Source organism: Barbus barbus, assembly GCF_936440315.1.
Source record: "Barbus barbus genome assembly, chromosome: 13".
Taxonomy (NCBI): Eukaryota; Metazoa; Chordata; class Actinopteri; order Cypriniformes; family Cyprinidae; genus Barbus; species Barbus barbus.
In genome coordinates this window covers 5,598,299-5,611,777 of record NC_136741.1, presented here as the reverse complement: position 1 = coordinate 5,611,777, position 13,479 = coordinate 5,598,299, and the positions used below count along the sequence as shown (strand labels likewise).

Below are 13,479 nucleotides of genomic sequence, written 5' to 3'. Positions count from 1 at the left end.
ACATATTGGCATATGGTGACAGTTTTTCATTGGATATTTACCTAATGACAGACAGACTGAGATTTATAAATGCAGTGATATTCTTGCATAAACTGTACTGTTGCTGGGATATGTCATTTGATTTTTATTCTCTACTGGCAGAGGAGCTTTTGCTTGAAAACTTCAACAACTATCGTTTCCTCTCGGCTGGCCATGTCCAGATTCCAGCCAACCAGGATGATGAAATGTATGAAGAAACCATGGAGGCCATGGGTATCATGGGCTTCACTGTTGAAGAAAGAACGGGTATTAAACACAATGAAATATACACATGGTGTCCTTACGACATAAGACATTTTCTACTTATTTGAAGTTTAGTAAGATAATCCTGAGAAATTGCATTTATTTTTGTCAGATATCCTCAAAGTTGTCTCAACTGTGCTTCAATTGGGTAACATTGAGTTCAAGAAAGAGAGGAACCAGGAACAGGCAACCATGCCAGACAACACAGGTCAGAAACATTGGGGAAAATGCCAAGTGAAAGACTTCTCAGGCTACTATAAAACAATAAATGACCGCTGAAATGTGTGTCTCATTCTCAGCTGCCCAGAAAGTTTGCCATCTCCAAGGCATTAATGTGACAGACTTCACAAGAGCCATTCTGACGCCACGTATTAAAGTGGGTCGTGAGGTTGTGCAGAAGGCCCAAACCAAAGAACAGGTGAAGAGAGTGTATACTTGTGCTGCGAGTGTAAAGATGTGGAATGGGTGTAATGTTTCTCAGATCTGTGATGAAACTGAAAAAAACCCTGAGTGAGTGTCATTATGGAAGAACGTACATTATTACCTATACAATACTTTTCCCCTTACAGGCTGATTTTGCCATTGAAGCTTTAGCCAAAGCCATGTATGAACGTTTGTTCCGTTGGATCCTTCTAAGAGTTAATAAGGCACTAGACAAGACAAAACGTCAGGGTGCCTCATTCCTGGGGATCTTGGACATTGCTGGCTTTGAGATCTTCGAGGTTTGGAAAACCTGAAAGAAAATAATTCAATTTGGTTAAAAAAACCTGAAGTGTTAAGGTTAATGGCATATACTGTTTCTCTCCTTCAGGACAATTCTTTTGAGCAGCTCTGCATCAACTACACCAACGAGAAGCTTCAGCAGCTGTTCAACCACACCATGTTCATCCTGGAGCAGGAGGAGTACCAGCGTGAAGGCATCGAATGGAACTTTATTGACTTCGGGCTGGATTTGCAACCTTGCATCGAGCTTATTGAAAGGCCGGTAAGTTTGATTGTGTGTAGATACGTAGGAACAGAATGATTCTTGTTCTTTGCCGTTTTAAACTAAATCAACTGCTTCCAGCAGAAAGCTGTAAGGTGACCAATGTCTTTTTATTCAATTAATTTATTGTAATTGCTGTATAACAGGCACACTTTTGATGGAAGACTTATATTGAAGTAATGATGTCTTATTGCTACATAAGTTAATGTCCCTCATCTTACTGAAACTCCTCCACAGAACAATCCTCCAGGCATCCTGGCTCTGTTGGATGAAGAGTGTTGGTTTCCAAAGGCAACAGATGTCTCCTTCGTGGAGAAACTTTGCAACACTCATGTTAATCATACTAAGTTTGCTAAACCTAAGCAACTGAAGGACAAGACAGAATTCTCTGTGTTTCACTATGCTGGACGGGTGAGTTCTGACTTGAAGGAAAGATTTATTTATTGATTTACTGTACATGTGGAGAATATTGTGATCTAGACAGTAATAACCCAAGGAATACAGACTCCTCCTCGACATATTCAGTACTCACAACTCGCCTGCAAGATACTGTAGGGAATTGTGCTGTGATAATAATGTCCAGTATGAATTTTGTGGAGAATTTTGAAAAATGCATACATGCACAGTTCATTCCTAGTGAAATTTTCACTTTGTATTAAATATCATGCCCCAAACCTACCCTTTTCTCAATTAGGTGGACTACAATGCCACAGCATGGCTAACCAAGAACATGGACCCCTTAAATGACAATGTTACAGCACTGCTGAATAATTCCTCCAATCCATTTATGCAAGACCTGTGGAAGGATGGTCAGTATCAGCAATACATAATTCTTATTTTCCATACACTACTCTCTAACAACCATAGGCGCCGATCCCATAGCACCCACGGAAAAACATGAGATAGTCTCTGTTCATTTTAACCAATAAGAAATGGATTGCAGCTTGTACGACTTTATTCTCGTTTTCATAGTTCATTTGAGGCAGTTTTTGGCATTATTTTTGGCAAATGTCAAAAGATTGCATTATTGTAATACGAGAGGGTGCCAGCATAAATGCTCTCTCATATACCCTACATAGTGATGATGGCTCTGCGCTCCCTCAGATATTACGGGTGTGCGCCCTCAAACGTCCTCCTGTGTACGCGCGAATAAGTGCTTATTGTAAACAGGTATCTATTAAATCATTTTATTTAGTGAAGTGCAACCCTTATAGAAATAATGTGTGCATTATTTGGTTACTAAATAATGTATTTGCAGTCCATGCGTTTCACTTCGCAAGATATTTTGTGTAGTAAATTCCTCAAACATGCCATCCAATGGAGTATAGAGGGGGAACAAAAACTAACACCCAGTATAATTAATTACTGAGTAATGAGAATGATATAATGATAATGTATGTGTATGATAACTTAGCCCAGTTATTATTTAGTCATGGAAACAGCCCTGAAATGTGTTTTATATATAAAAAATAAATAAATTGGGGGTTTGAAACCTAAATCGGCACCTATGCTAACAACTACTTACAAAATTGTTGCAACCCAGACAATTGTGACCACTGAATGTTCATAATTGGTGTAAAAAAAAAAAAAAAAACCATGATCTACATCTTCCCACCTTTTTTGTTTTGGCTAATCAAAGCACAATATCACTAAGTGTAATTGAGATAAGAATAATGGCTGACATCTGTATTTTTTATTTCTCAGCTGACCGTGTTGTTGGATTGGAAACCATTGCCAAGATGTCAGACAGTTTCGCACCTGGTGCGTCTAAGACCAAGAAGGGCATGTTCCGTACTGTGGGCCAGCTTTACAAAGAATCCTTGGCCAAACTAATGACCACACTGCACAACACACAGCCAAACTTTGTTCGTTGCATTATCCCTAACCATGAGAAACGGGTATGTCACTGCTGCATACCATGTTACCTGGTGGTACCAATGATGTTTGGGCATAGGGTACATATTCATACTAGATGTATATCTTTAAATGTCCATGTTAAAGGTACTTTTTTCACCTCTAGGCAGGAAAGCTGGATGCCCACCTGGTGCTCGAGCAGTTGAGATGTAATGGTGTGCTGGAGGGTATTCGTATCTGCCGCCAAGGATTCCCCAACAGAATTGTCTTCCAAGAGTTCAGACAGCGGTGGGTAGCTTTATTATTTTAGATCAGCTTTTTCATTTAGTGAGACAACTGTCTTATTGACTTATTGTCTTATTGACTAACTGCATATCCAATGTAAAAACAGTATAAATTCTCGAGAATGACATTGCAAGATTCACAGAATTTAAAAAGTAAAATATAGCTGCAGGCAGCGATTATCAGGGTTTAAGCACTTTAAGGCATTCAAGCACATATGAAAAAATACATATATTATTTATATTATTTAGCAAGCCTGTAACCACCTAAATCAATTATTTTAAAAAGTATTTTTGGCAAGTCCAGGTAATTTATCATAGAAATGTGATGATTTTCAATGTTTATGACTGTTATAGTGCCACCTATGGTTGGATTGGAGGAGTTTAATGTCAAATATTTAAAGAACAATTTGATTGACAGCAGTGGTCCTACAGGCAGTTGTTCAGAATGAGGAGATTGTTCGTACGATATGAAGATTTAGTGTATGTGCGAATATGTGATCATGTTCTGCAGTTTGAGGTCATTTACCATAGAAATATATAGTTTTTTTAAGCCTTTTTAACTGTAATAGCACCACCTGTGGTCCGAACTTTGAATGCTTGTTTAAAAATGTGCTCACCTTGTTTAGTGAAGTTTTGAGTTTTTGTTTAGGCTTTTGGGTATATTTGGACAGGCCCCTTTTCTAAACGACCCCCATTATAACTACCCAAAGTATAAAGTTCAACATTTTTTGATAATCATTGAGAGAGTCCAGAGAATTGTATTGCAGCGTTTTTTTTTTTGTTTGTTTTTTTTTTTTTTAGATGAAAATGAAAAACCTAGGACTAGTTCACAAATGTAGTTGTTTTTACATATTATAAATTTTTTAACAAATGATTAGATTGACAGCAGTGGTTCTAGAGGCAAAGCTACGCTCTTGAACCCCTAAAAGTATATTGCTACCTGGACTCCAATTTGCAGTTCAGTGTGATTACATACTGTATGTTGTGCCAAATATATTGCATGGTAAAGGTTATCAGATTTAATGCAATTCTCTTCATTTTACATTGACATACAGATATGAGATCTTGGCACCAAGTTCTATTCCAAAGGGCTTCATGGATGGCAAGCAGGCCTGCTGTCTGATGGTAAGATGTTATCCAATTAAATCTTGTTAAAGAACATGTCATAGAACGTCTTCTCTCTTTCAAAAATAATTTATTGAGTCAAGAAGTTCCAGACGCCAAAATCAGACTTTATTTCTCGAGACAACAAAGCCAAGATGCCTGCAAAACATCTAACAATATCACTTGCAAGTCATATGTTCATATAGTCTCAACAATGGTCTCATTACCACGTTTTACTCCTCTTTTCTTTATGGAATTTCCCCAGTATTCCCACCACAATTATTTCATTACTTTGCTAACTTGTATCTAAGTGTGGCATCCTACCAACTGGGTTCTTTTTTTTTAAAGTGCTGAACCATGCTTTCAACTATAATTCCTTTATACAATTAGAGACACTGACTAGTACATGTATAAGTGAAGCTGATTGAAATAGTGTAGGGATAATGTGCATCTTCTTTCTTATACCTGACCCTCTTTGTAGATCAAGCACCTGGACCTGGACCCAAACCTGTACCGTATTGGTCAGAGCAAAATCTTCTTCCGCACAGGAGTCCTGGCCCAGCTTGAAGAGGAGCGTGACCTGAAGATCACAGTCATAATCATTGCCTTCCAGGCACAGGCCAGGGGATTCCTAGCTAGAAAGTGGGTAGAGTTCATAAATACAGTATTTTTCAAAATAGTAATATGCAATTTGAGTTATTCTAATTTAAAACTATGTGTAGGGCCTTTGCTAAGAGGCAGCAACAGCTAACCGCTATGAAGGTGATCCAGAGGAACTGTGCAGCTTATCTGAAACTCAGGAACTGGCAGTGGTGGAGACTCTTCACCAAGGTTAAAACATTTCTTATATTCTAAATTTCTATTGAATAATGTGACTATACATCTTTTATTAAAGTTCTTGTAACTGGTTGAATGTGGTGCAAAAAATGGTTTCTTGGGAATGCGTTAAGGGTTTCTGTTAGTATTTATCTAAACATATTTCCATAATGTCCACAGGTGAAGCCTCTCCTCCAGGTGACACGCCAAGAGGAGGAGATGAGTCTGAAGGACGAGGAGCTCCAAAGAGCCCAAGAATCTGCACAAAAATTTGAGACAGAGCTAAAAGACGTTTCACAGAAACATGCACAGGTATGACGAAATCCTGACTTTGTCCTCTTGAGTTTAATAGCAATTAATCACACACTGATTATACGATATAATCCTTTCTTCTGTAGCTTATGGATGAAAGGAACCAGCTCCAGGAGAAGTTGCAGGCTGAGACAGAGCTCTATGCAGAGGCGGAGGAAATGAGAGTAAGGTTAGCTACCAAGAAACAAGAACTTGAGGAGATCTTGCATGAGATGGAGGCCAGGTTGGATGAGGAGGAGGATCGTGGTGCAGCCCTACAACTGGAAAAGAAGAAAATGCATGATCAGATCAAAGTAGGTTTTAATTTATTGGTTTTCATTCACAGGCAACTTGCACTTGATCAAATTCAGTCCTTAGATATCTTTAAATGCTTCTATTTAGTCAATGTCTCTCTCTTGTCTCTAAAACAATGTTCTAAGGATCTTGAGGAACATCTTGAAGAGGAAGAAGATGCTCGTCAGAAGTTGCAACTGGAGAAGGTTACCTGTGAAGCCAAGGTCAAAAAGTTAGAGGATGATATCCTAGTGATGGAGGACCAAAACAACAAATTGCATAAGGTTTCATTTCAACAAATTTGATTTATCTTCTTGTTTTAAGATGACATATTTTGGTGGCAATTGAAGTGTTCAACTTTAAGTACTCTATTTGCAGGAGAGGAAGCTTCTAGAGGAAAGGGTAGCAGATTTTAGCTCAAACCTAGCTGAAGAAGAAGAAAAATCCAAAAACCTGACAAAGCTGAAGAATAAGCACGAGTCAATGATCTCTGAACTGGAGGGTTTGTCCATTCATGTTTGGAAATCAATCACAGTAATGTCTAATTCATTTAATTCAGTTATAAGTGATAATATTTTTTATATAATCTGTAGTGCGCTTGAAGAAAGAGGAAAAAACTCGACAGGAGCTGGAAAAAGCCAAGAGAAAGTTAGAGGGTGAATCAAATGACCTTCAGGAGCAACTTGCTGACCTCCAAGCTCAGATTGCTGATCTGAAAGCCCAGCTTGCCAAAAAAGAGGAGGAACTTCAGGCCGCACTGGCACGGTATACAGATCATTCATTTAACATGTTAAAATGCATGATTTTTTTGTATATTATTCCGTCACAGACAAATGACTTGAAGATAAATTGAAGATACTTTCATGCATAATTCACACAGAAACCTACAGTAACGTTTGTAATCTCTTTGCATTTCTGTTTCAGATTGGAGGATGAGACAGCTCAGAAAAACAATGCACTGAAGAAAATCAGAGAGCTGGAGGGACACATCTCAGATCTTCAGGAAGATCTAGAATCTGAGCGGGCTGCCCGGAATAAGGCTGAAAAAACCAAGAGAGACTTGGGAGAAGAGCTTGAAGCCCTCAAATCAGAGCTAGAGGACACACTGGACACCACAGCCACTCAGCAGGAGCTCAGGTGTGTGCAGATACAAAGATCTGCCTTGTATTGATTTAATATAGCACACATTGAGAGAGGGTTTATTAGACACCATTGACCTGATCGTCAGGATGCATATTTTTTAGGGCCAAACGTGAGCAGGAGGTGACTCTTTTGAAGAAAGCCATGGACGAGGAGAGCCGTGTCCACGAGGCTCAGGTGCAGGAGATGAGACAGAAACATACCCAAGCTTTGGAGGAGCTTACAGAGCAGCTGGAGCAGTCCAAGAGGGTAGGCAACCATAACAAATATCAATGTTATTTCTGTTCATATGTTTAACTTTCTGAAGAACTCCAAGTGCTAATGTAAAATATATACTGTATGAAATGCTTCTTAGGTGAAGTCAAACCTGGAGAAAGCCAAGCAAGCTCTGGAGAAGGAAACATCAGAACTTCATGTGGAGATCCGTTCTCTTACTCAAAGCAAGCAGGATGTGGAACACAAGAGGAAGAAAGTGGAAGGACAGGTTGCTGACCTGCAGTCTCGTTTCAATGACAGCGAGAGGCAGAAAGCCGAGCTGGGGGATCGGGTCTCTAAAATAACTGTGAGTGATGGTGGAGGATGTTTTATTAAATATATTTGTCACTGTTGGGAGAACCTACAACATGTTTGTTACTTTAAACATTTTGGAGGAAACAGTGCATTTAACATGTGGTTCTTGCCCTGGTAGGTGGAACTAGAGAGTGTTACCAACCTTCTTAATGAAGCAGAGGGGAAGAACATCAAACTTAGCAAGGATGTAGCTAGCTTAACTTCTCAGGTGCAAGATACACAGGTATGTGCAATGTTATGTGGTGTTCTTTGATTTATAGCTTCAAAGCAGAAGCATAATTTAGCAACGTGAACAGGATTTGAGTAGTTGGCTCACTTGCGTTTTGACATTTTCAGGAGTTGCTGGCTGAAGAGACAAGACAAAAGCTCCAGTTCTCCACCAAACTACGTCAAATGGAGGACGACCGTAATGCCCTACAGGAGCAGCTTGAGGAGGAAGCAGAAGCAAAGAGGAATGTGGAGAGGCACGTTTCGACCCTGAACATTCAGGTACGGTTAACAATAAGATGAATAATCTGTGGTCTTGCTCCATTAGAGCCTCAATATTTACATCTTGAATATCCTTTGTGTCCACAGCTCGCTGACTTCAAGAAGAAGCTGGATGAGGTGTCAGGTAACGTAGAACTTTTAGAAGAAGGTAAGAAGCGGCTGCAGAGAGACCTGGAGGCGACCAATACTCAGTTTGAGGAGAAGGCAGCAGCTTACGACAAGCTTGAGAAGACCAAGAACAGACTGCAACAGGAACTTGAGGACACGCTGATGGATTTGGACAACCAGAGACAGCTGGTGTCCAACCTTGAGAAAAAACAGAAGAAGTTTGATCAGGTTTCTGATTATTTGTCTGTTGAATCAATTAGTTTTGCCATTGGATGTGGACGTATTTTCACTTCTGCCATTTCCTTTCAGATGCTTGCTGAAGAGAAGAGCGTCTCTAATAAATATGCAGAAGAGCGAGATCGTGCAGAGGCCGAGGCCAGAGAGAAGGAAACCAAGGCTCTGTCTTTAGCTAGAGCTCTTGATGAAGCTCAAGAAGCCCGTGAGGAGCTTGAAAGAGCCAATAAAACCCTTCGTGCTGAGATGGAGGACCTGGTCAGCTCCAAGGATGATGTGGGAAAGAGCGTAAGTAAACCTCTAAATAAATGTCACTCATAAACAAACCTTCTGTTAGGTCATTAAAGTCAGAGAAATTTCAAACAAACTCTAATTTTAAAATTTTAGGTGCATGAGCTTGAGAAGTCCAAACGTGGCCTGGAGGCTCAGGTAGAAGAGATGAAGACTCAGTTGGAAGAGCTGGAGGATGAATTACAAGCTGCAGAGGATGCCAAACTGCGTCTGGAAGTCAACATGCAGGCTCTAAAGGCCCAGTTTGAGCGAGATCTCCAGGGCAGAGATGAGCAAGGGGAGGAGAAGAAGAGGCAGTTGGTTAAACAGGTGCAGTATTGCTTCTTCACTCAGACTTTGACTTCCATACATGGGTTTCCATACATGTATACATGGGTTTAAACAAACATCTTAAACAACAGGTGCGTGAGCTGGAAACTGAACTCGAAGATGAGCGCAAGCAAAGGACTGCAATAGCTGCTTCCAAGAAGAAACTGGAGGGAGACATAAAGGACCTTGAGGGCCAGATTGAGACATCTAACAAGGGACGAGAAGAGGCGATCAAGCAGCTCCGCAAGCTCCAGGTGAAAACTACATTTTATGATTGGATGAATTTATTGTACTCCAATTATAAATTAAAGTAATTTAGTAATTATTTGAGTATGTTTTTATAACTTAGGCTCAAATGAAAGACTTCCAAAGAGAGCTTGATGATGCTCGAGCTGCTAGGGAGGAAGTCTTATCCAGTGCCAAAGAGAATGAGAGGAAGGCCAAGACTCTGGAGGCTGAACTTCTACAGCTGCATGAGGTGAGGCTACTATGAATAACATACTGAGGCAATTTGTCTAAAAAGAGTTGTGTATGGGGCTGTTCATTCAAATAAATGTATTGTTTCCAAAATAGTACAATTCTGGGTTATTTGAAATGGCTAAATTATGAAAAGGAGTCACGTGACGTGCTCATGAACCTGAGTAGAGCTCCGTACGTTTGGCCTCTTTTTGCAGATTTTTTTCGTTTTGTTTTAAGTTTTATTCATTGGTTGTGCTTTACCTGATGGAATGCAGTTGTAGACATCAGGAGTTGTCTCCGTCGGCTTATCCGATTAAGAAGAAATCCAAGTCACCGAACTCAAGCGATATGATGGACAAGATGGCGAACACTGTTACACACTTTGAGGACATTCTAAGAACCGAGTTGACGGCGATGCGGAACAAATTCGCTTCTCACATGTCAGTTGTTCAGTCGCTATGCTTTAAACTGGATCTTCTTACAGGGGAGATGAGAGAACAAAAGAAAGTTGTCGCAGATCACGATAGACGCGTTGCCGCGCTCGAGCAACAGGTTGTGGACTTACAGGATCGCAATAGGCGCAGCAATCTGCGTCTGGTTGGATTGCCTTAAGGTTCTGAAAAGGACGACCCTATGGGCTTTTTGAAAAGATCGCTACCGACATGGCTCCCGTCTCTGGCGGGCAAAGAGACTGAAGTGGAGCAAGCGCATCGCATGTACACAAGGCTATCCTCAGATCTCGATAAACCATGGGTTTTCATCTTTAAACTGCTGCGGTACACGGACATGTAGACTCAATGTAGACTCAACTGGTTTTATTTTCAAACTTGTATTTTGTCTTATTATGCAGTAATTCTGTTTGATACCCATGACTGACCTTAATATTCTGAGTTGTAATATTAATGGCCTAAATGGCCTTCACAAACATACAGGTTTTCTGGATTTTTTGCAAAGAAGAAAGATTGGTGTTAGTTCAAGAATCCCATTTATTTATTTTAAGTCTACCAAGGGTTGGGGTGAGTTTTACATTTGTACATCTGATTTTTGTTTTGTACTACTGTTCCACAAAATAAAACTCAAACAGTTTTTAACAAAAAAGAAATGGCTAAATTATGGGTTCCCAAGCAAGGGCTCACAGAACCCCTATGGGTTCATGATGGAACTACAGGGGGTTTGATAGTGATATATATACAAATATTAAACTACATTTTAAAAAGTATTATGAAAAATAAATTAACATAAACTGATAAAGATATTCTAATTGGAATTTAAAAATGGTTTTAATTCTTTACATTTGCTTGCATTATTTAAAATCGTAATTCTTAAATCTTCAGTAATCTTAAGTAATTAAGTTTCAGGGGTGAAGTTGACAAAAAAGATTGTGAACTTGCAGCAATTGATTTGCGTGATTGTCTCACCTTTATTATTGAAGAATTAAGTTAAATTCTTTAAATGTAGGACTTGGCTGCAGCTGAGAGGTCTAAAAAGCAAGCTGAAGCTGAGAGAGATGAACTGGCTGATGAGTTGGCCAGCAATGCATCTGGAAAGTGAGTATGACAAATAAAATGTCATAGAAATATTTGAATCCTGTGGAATTCATTATAATCCTCTGATAGATTGACTTCCATTGGAGTATGTGGTTCACTGTTACAATTAATAGTAGACATTATTTAGTGTGACTGTTTGTATGGGAACAGAGTGTAGTTCTAGATTTCAGTTATGTGAAATAGCTCACTTTAGACATACCAGCACAGTTTGTGTACCGAAACATTACGGGAAAAATGTGCTCCAAGCACATTCTGATTGAAAATAATATGTGGTTTGACTGAACCTCAAAGATCTGCACTGGCTGACGAGAAGAGACGGCTAGAAGCGAAGATCCAACAGCTGGAGGAAGAGCTGGAGGAGGAGCAGGGCAATATGGAGATGCTTAATGACAAGCTGAGGAAGAGTGTCCAGCAGGTACATATATGTGACCCTGGACCACAAAACCAGTCATTAGGGTCAATTTTTTAAAATTGATATTTATACATCATATGAGAGCTGGATAAATAAGCTTTCCATTGATGTATGGTTTGTTAGGATAGGACAATATTTGGCTTTGCGGTTATTAGCAACACATATTACTAATCGAAAATTAAGTTTTGATATATTTATTGTAGGATATGTGCAAAATATCTTCATGGAACATGATCTTTACTTAATATCCTAATGATTTTGGCATAAAAGAAAAATCTATCACTTTGACCCATACAATGTATTGTTGGCTATTGCTAGACATATACCTGTACGCCTTACACGGTTTTGTGGTTCAGGGTCACATATTATTAAGAAAATTATAATACATTTTGATTTAAAAACTTTGAGAATGGAAATGCCATTACGGAGACAGAACTTTGTAATTTGTATGAAAACCGTGTCATTTCCTCAAGTTTTTTCTTCATCCGTCAGGCTGACCAACTTACCAACGAGCTCCAGGCCGAACGCACCACATCCCAAAAGAACGAGAGTGCCAGACAGTTGATGGAGAGGCAGAATAAAGAGCTGAAAGCTAAACTCCAGGAGATGGAGAACCAAGTCAAATCCAAATTTAAGTCCTCCATCACTGCTCTTGAAGCCAAAGTGGCACAATTGGAGGAACAACTTGACCAGGAGAGCAGGCATGTCTTTTATTATAGCAAAGGATTTCAAACTGGGGTATGTGGACCCCCCAAGGGGTGGCAAGGAGGACCACAAAAAGTTAACAGAAATTTAAAAATATCACAAATCATATTTTTAAAGAAATATAAACCAATACAGTTTTTGTGAGATAAAAATATCCATCTCTCCTTCATTCATAAATGTACATGTGCTTGTTCTTAGCTTGCTCAGTGGTTTTGGAATAATTTTAATAATTTAAAGCTGCTTTGAAAATAAATAAATTGTGAATATATATATAGAGAGAGATTAAATAAATGCAGCCTTGGTGAGCATAAGAGACTTATTTAAAAATAAAAAATAAACCTTACAAAAAAGAAGCTTACCAACCCTCACGATGGCCAATTGAAAGTTAAAGTTTTTTTAAGAACATGACTTTATGTCACAGAAGACGTGATATCATCATTTTATCTTGTTTGGTGCTGCTTGTTTGTAACTGATGTTTCTTTCTAATGCAGAGAAAAGCAAAACACAGCAAAGGCAGTTCGCCAGAAGGATAAGAAGCTGAAGGATTTGGTGATCCAAGTGGAAGATGAACGAAAACAAGCAGAACAATATAAAGACCAGGTTAGCAGCTATACTCTCTCTTCGCTTTTCCTATATTTTTCATATAAAGTTTAAGGATCATACCTAAATTCAAAAGGAAAAGGATAGTGTAATTGACTATACTAGAATATAGTGTTCGCTTGCCCTGAGAAGTGCTTCTCTTTCACAGGCGGATAAGGCAACCGCACGTGTCAAGCAGCTGAAGAGGCAGTTGGAGGAGAGCGAGGAAGAGTCCCAGCGAATCACCGCGGCCCGCAGAAAGCTTCAGAGAGAGCTGGATGAGGCCACAGAAGCCAATGATGCCATGGGCCGTGAGGTCACTTCCCTCAAGAGCAAACTCAGGTATGCATATCGCTCCCAAGATGTGGCTCAGCACCCCAAAAAGTCCTGAAATCTTTGGGCAGTAACTGCTCTTTTAGACAAAGCTTTGAGCAAATTCTCAGCACTTGTAGCGCAGCCCAAAACCCTTCCTTTAATAAACTGCAAACCGAAGATTGTCTATCTCTGTCTATGTTGCAGAGGAAATCCTGAACCCACACAGTGACTATGCAGGTACCTCTGTGCTCAAAGGTTGACACAGACGATGTACTCCTCACAAATGTTTCCTTTTACTTGCCACAAATATATTTCCTGCCTGCGAGAGTGAAATATGGTATATTACATAGGTTTTGCAGAGTGCGCACATAAGGTAAGATAAGTAGCTTAGTTTATGAAAATTGTCATCAT

At 39.4% G+C, this 13,479-nt stretch overlaps 1 protein-coding gene across 2 annotated transcripts in view; it reads left to right on the top strand.

Moving 5' to 3' along the window:
- The window catches only part of LOC306879353 (myosin-11-like), a 34,982-nt gene that overhangs the window by 19,203 nt on the left and 2,300 nt on the right, over window positions 1-13,479 (top strand). Inside the window, exons 9-41 of one of the 2 annotated variants that reach the window (XM_079432210.1) lie at window positions 142-285; window positions 395-490; window positions 582-700; window positions 852-1,004; window positions 1,094-1,267; window positions 1,505-1,678; window positions 1,962-2,076; window positions 2,972-3,165; window positions 3,288-3,409; window positions 4,461-4,530; window positions 4,991-5,151; window positions 5,232-5,340; window positions 5,506-5,637; window positions 5,724-5,930; window positions 6,057-6,194; window positions 6,289-6,412; window positions 6,504-6,675; window positions 6,835-7,047; window positions 7,155-7,299; window positions 7,406-7,612; window positions 7,739-7,843; window positions 7,957-8,109; window positions 8,197-8,445; window positions 8,527-8,739; window positions 8,839-9,051; window positions 9,144-9,305; window positions 9,401-9,529; window positions 10,969-11,057; window positions 11,349-11,472; window positions 11,962-12,170; window positions 12,666-12,774; window positions 12,923-13,095; window positions 13,273-13,305. In XM_079432210.1, coding sequence (XP_079288336.1) covers window positions 142-285; window positions 395-490; window positions 582-700; window positions 852-1,004; window positions 1,094-1,267; window positions 1,505-1,678; window positions 1,962-2,076; window positions 2,972-3,165; window positions 3,288-3,409; window positions 4,461-4,530; window positions 4,991-5,151; window positions 5,232-5,340; window positions 5,506-5,637; window positions 5,724-5,930; window positions 6,057-6,194; window positions 6,289-6,412; window positions 6,504-6,675; window positions 6,835-7,047; window positions 7,155-7,299; window positions 7,406-7,612; window positions 7,739-7,843; window positions 7,957-8,109; window positions 8,197-8,445; window positions 8,527-8,739; window positions 8,839-9,051; window positions 9,144-9,305; window positions 9,401-9,529; window positions 10,969-11,057; window positions 11,349-11,472; window positions 11,962-12,170; window positions 12,666-12,774; window positions 12,923-13,095; window positions 13,273-13,297 — 4,922 coding nt within the window. In that variant the 3' untranslated portion in view covers window positions 13,298-13,305. The remainder of the gene's footprint in view (window positions 1-141; window positions 286-394; window positions 491-581; window positions 701-851; window positions 1,005-1,093; window positions 1,268-1,504; window positions 1,679-1,961; window positions 2,077-2,971; window positions 3,166-3,287; window positions 3,410-4,460; window positions 4,531-4,990; window positions 5,152-5,231; window positions 5,341-5,505; window positions 5,638-5,723; window positions 5,931-6,056; window positions 6,195-6,288; window positions 6,413-6,503; window positions 6,676-6,834; window positions 7,048-7,154; window positions 7,300-7,405; window positions 7,613-7,738; window positions 7,844-7,956; window positions 8,110-8,196; window positions 8,446-8,526; window positions 8,740-8,838; window positions 9,052-9,143; window positions 9,306-9,400; window positions 9,530-10,968; window positions 11,058-11,348; window positions 11,473-11,961; window positions 12,171-12,665; window positions 12,775-12,922; window positions 13,096-13,272; window positions 13,306-13,479) is intronic. The other variant, XM_079432209.1, reaches the window with a different exon arrangement.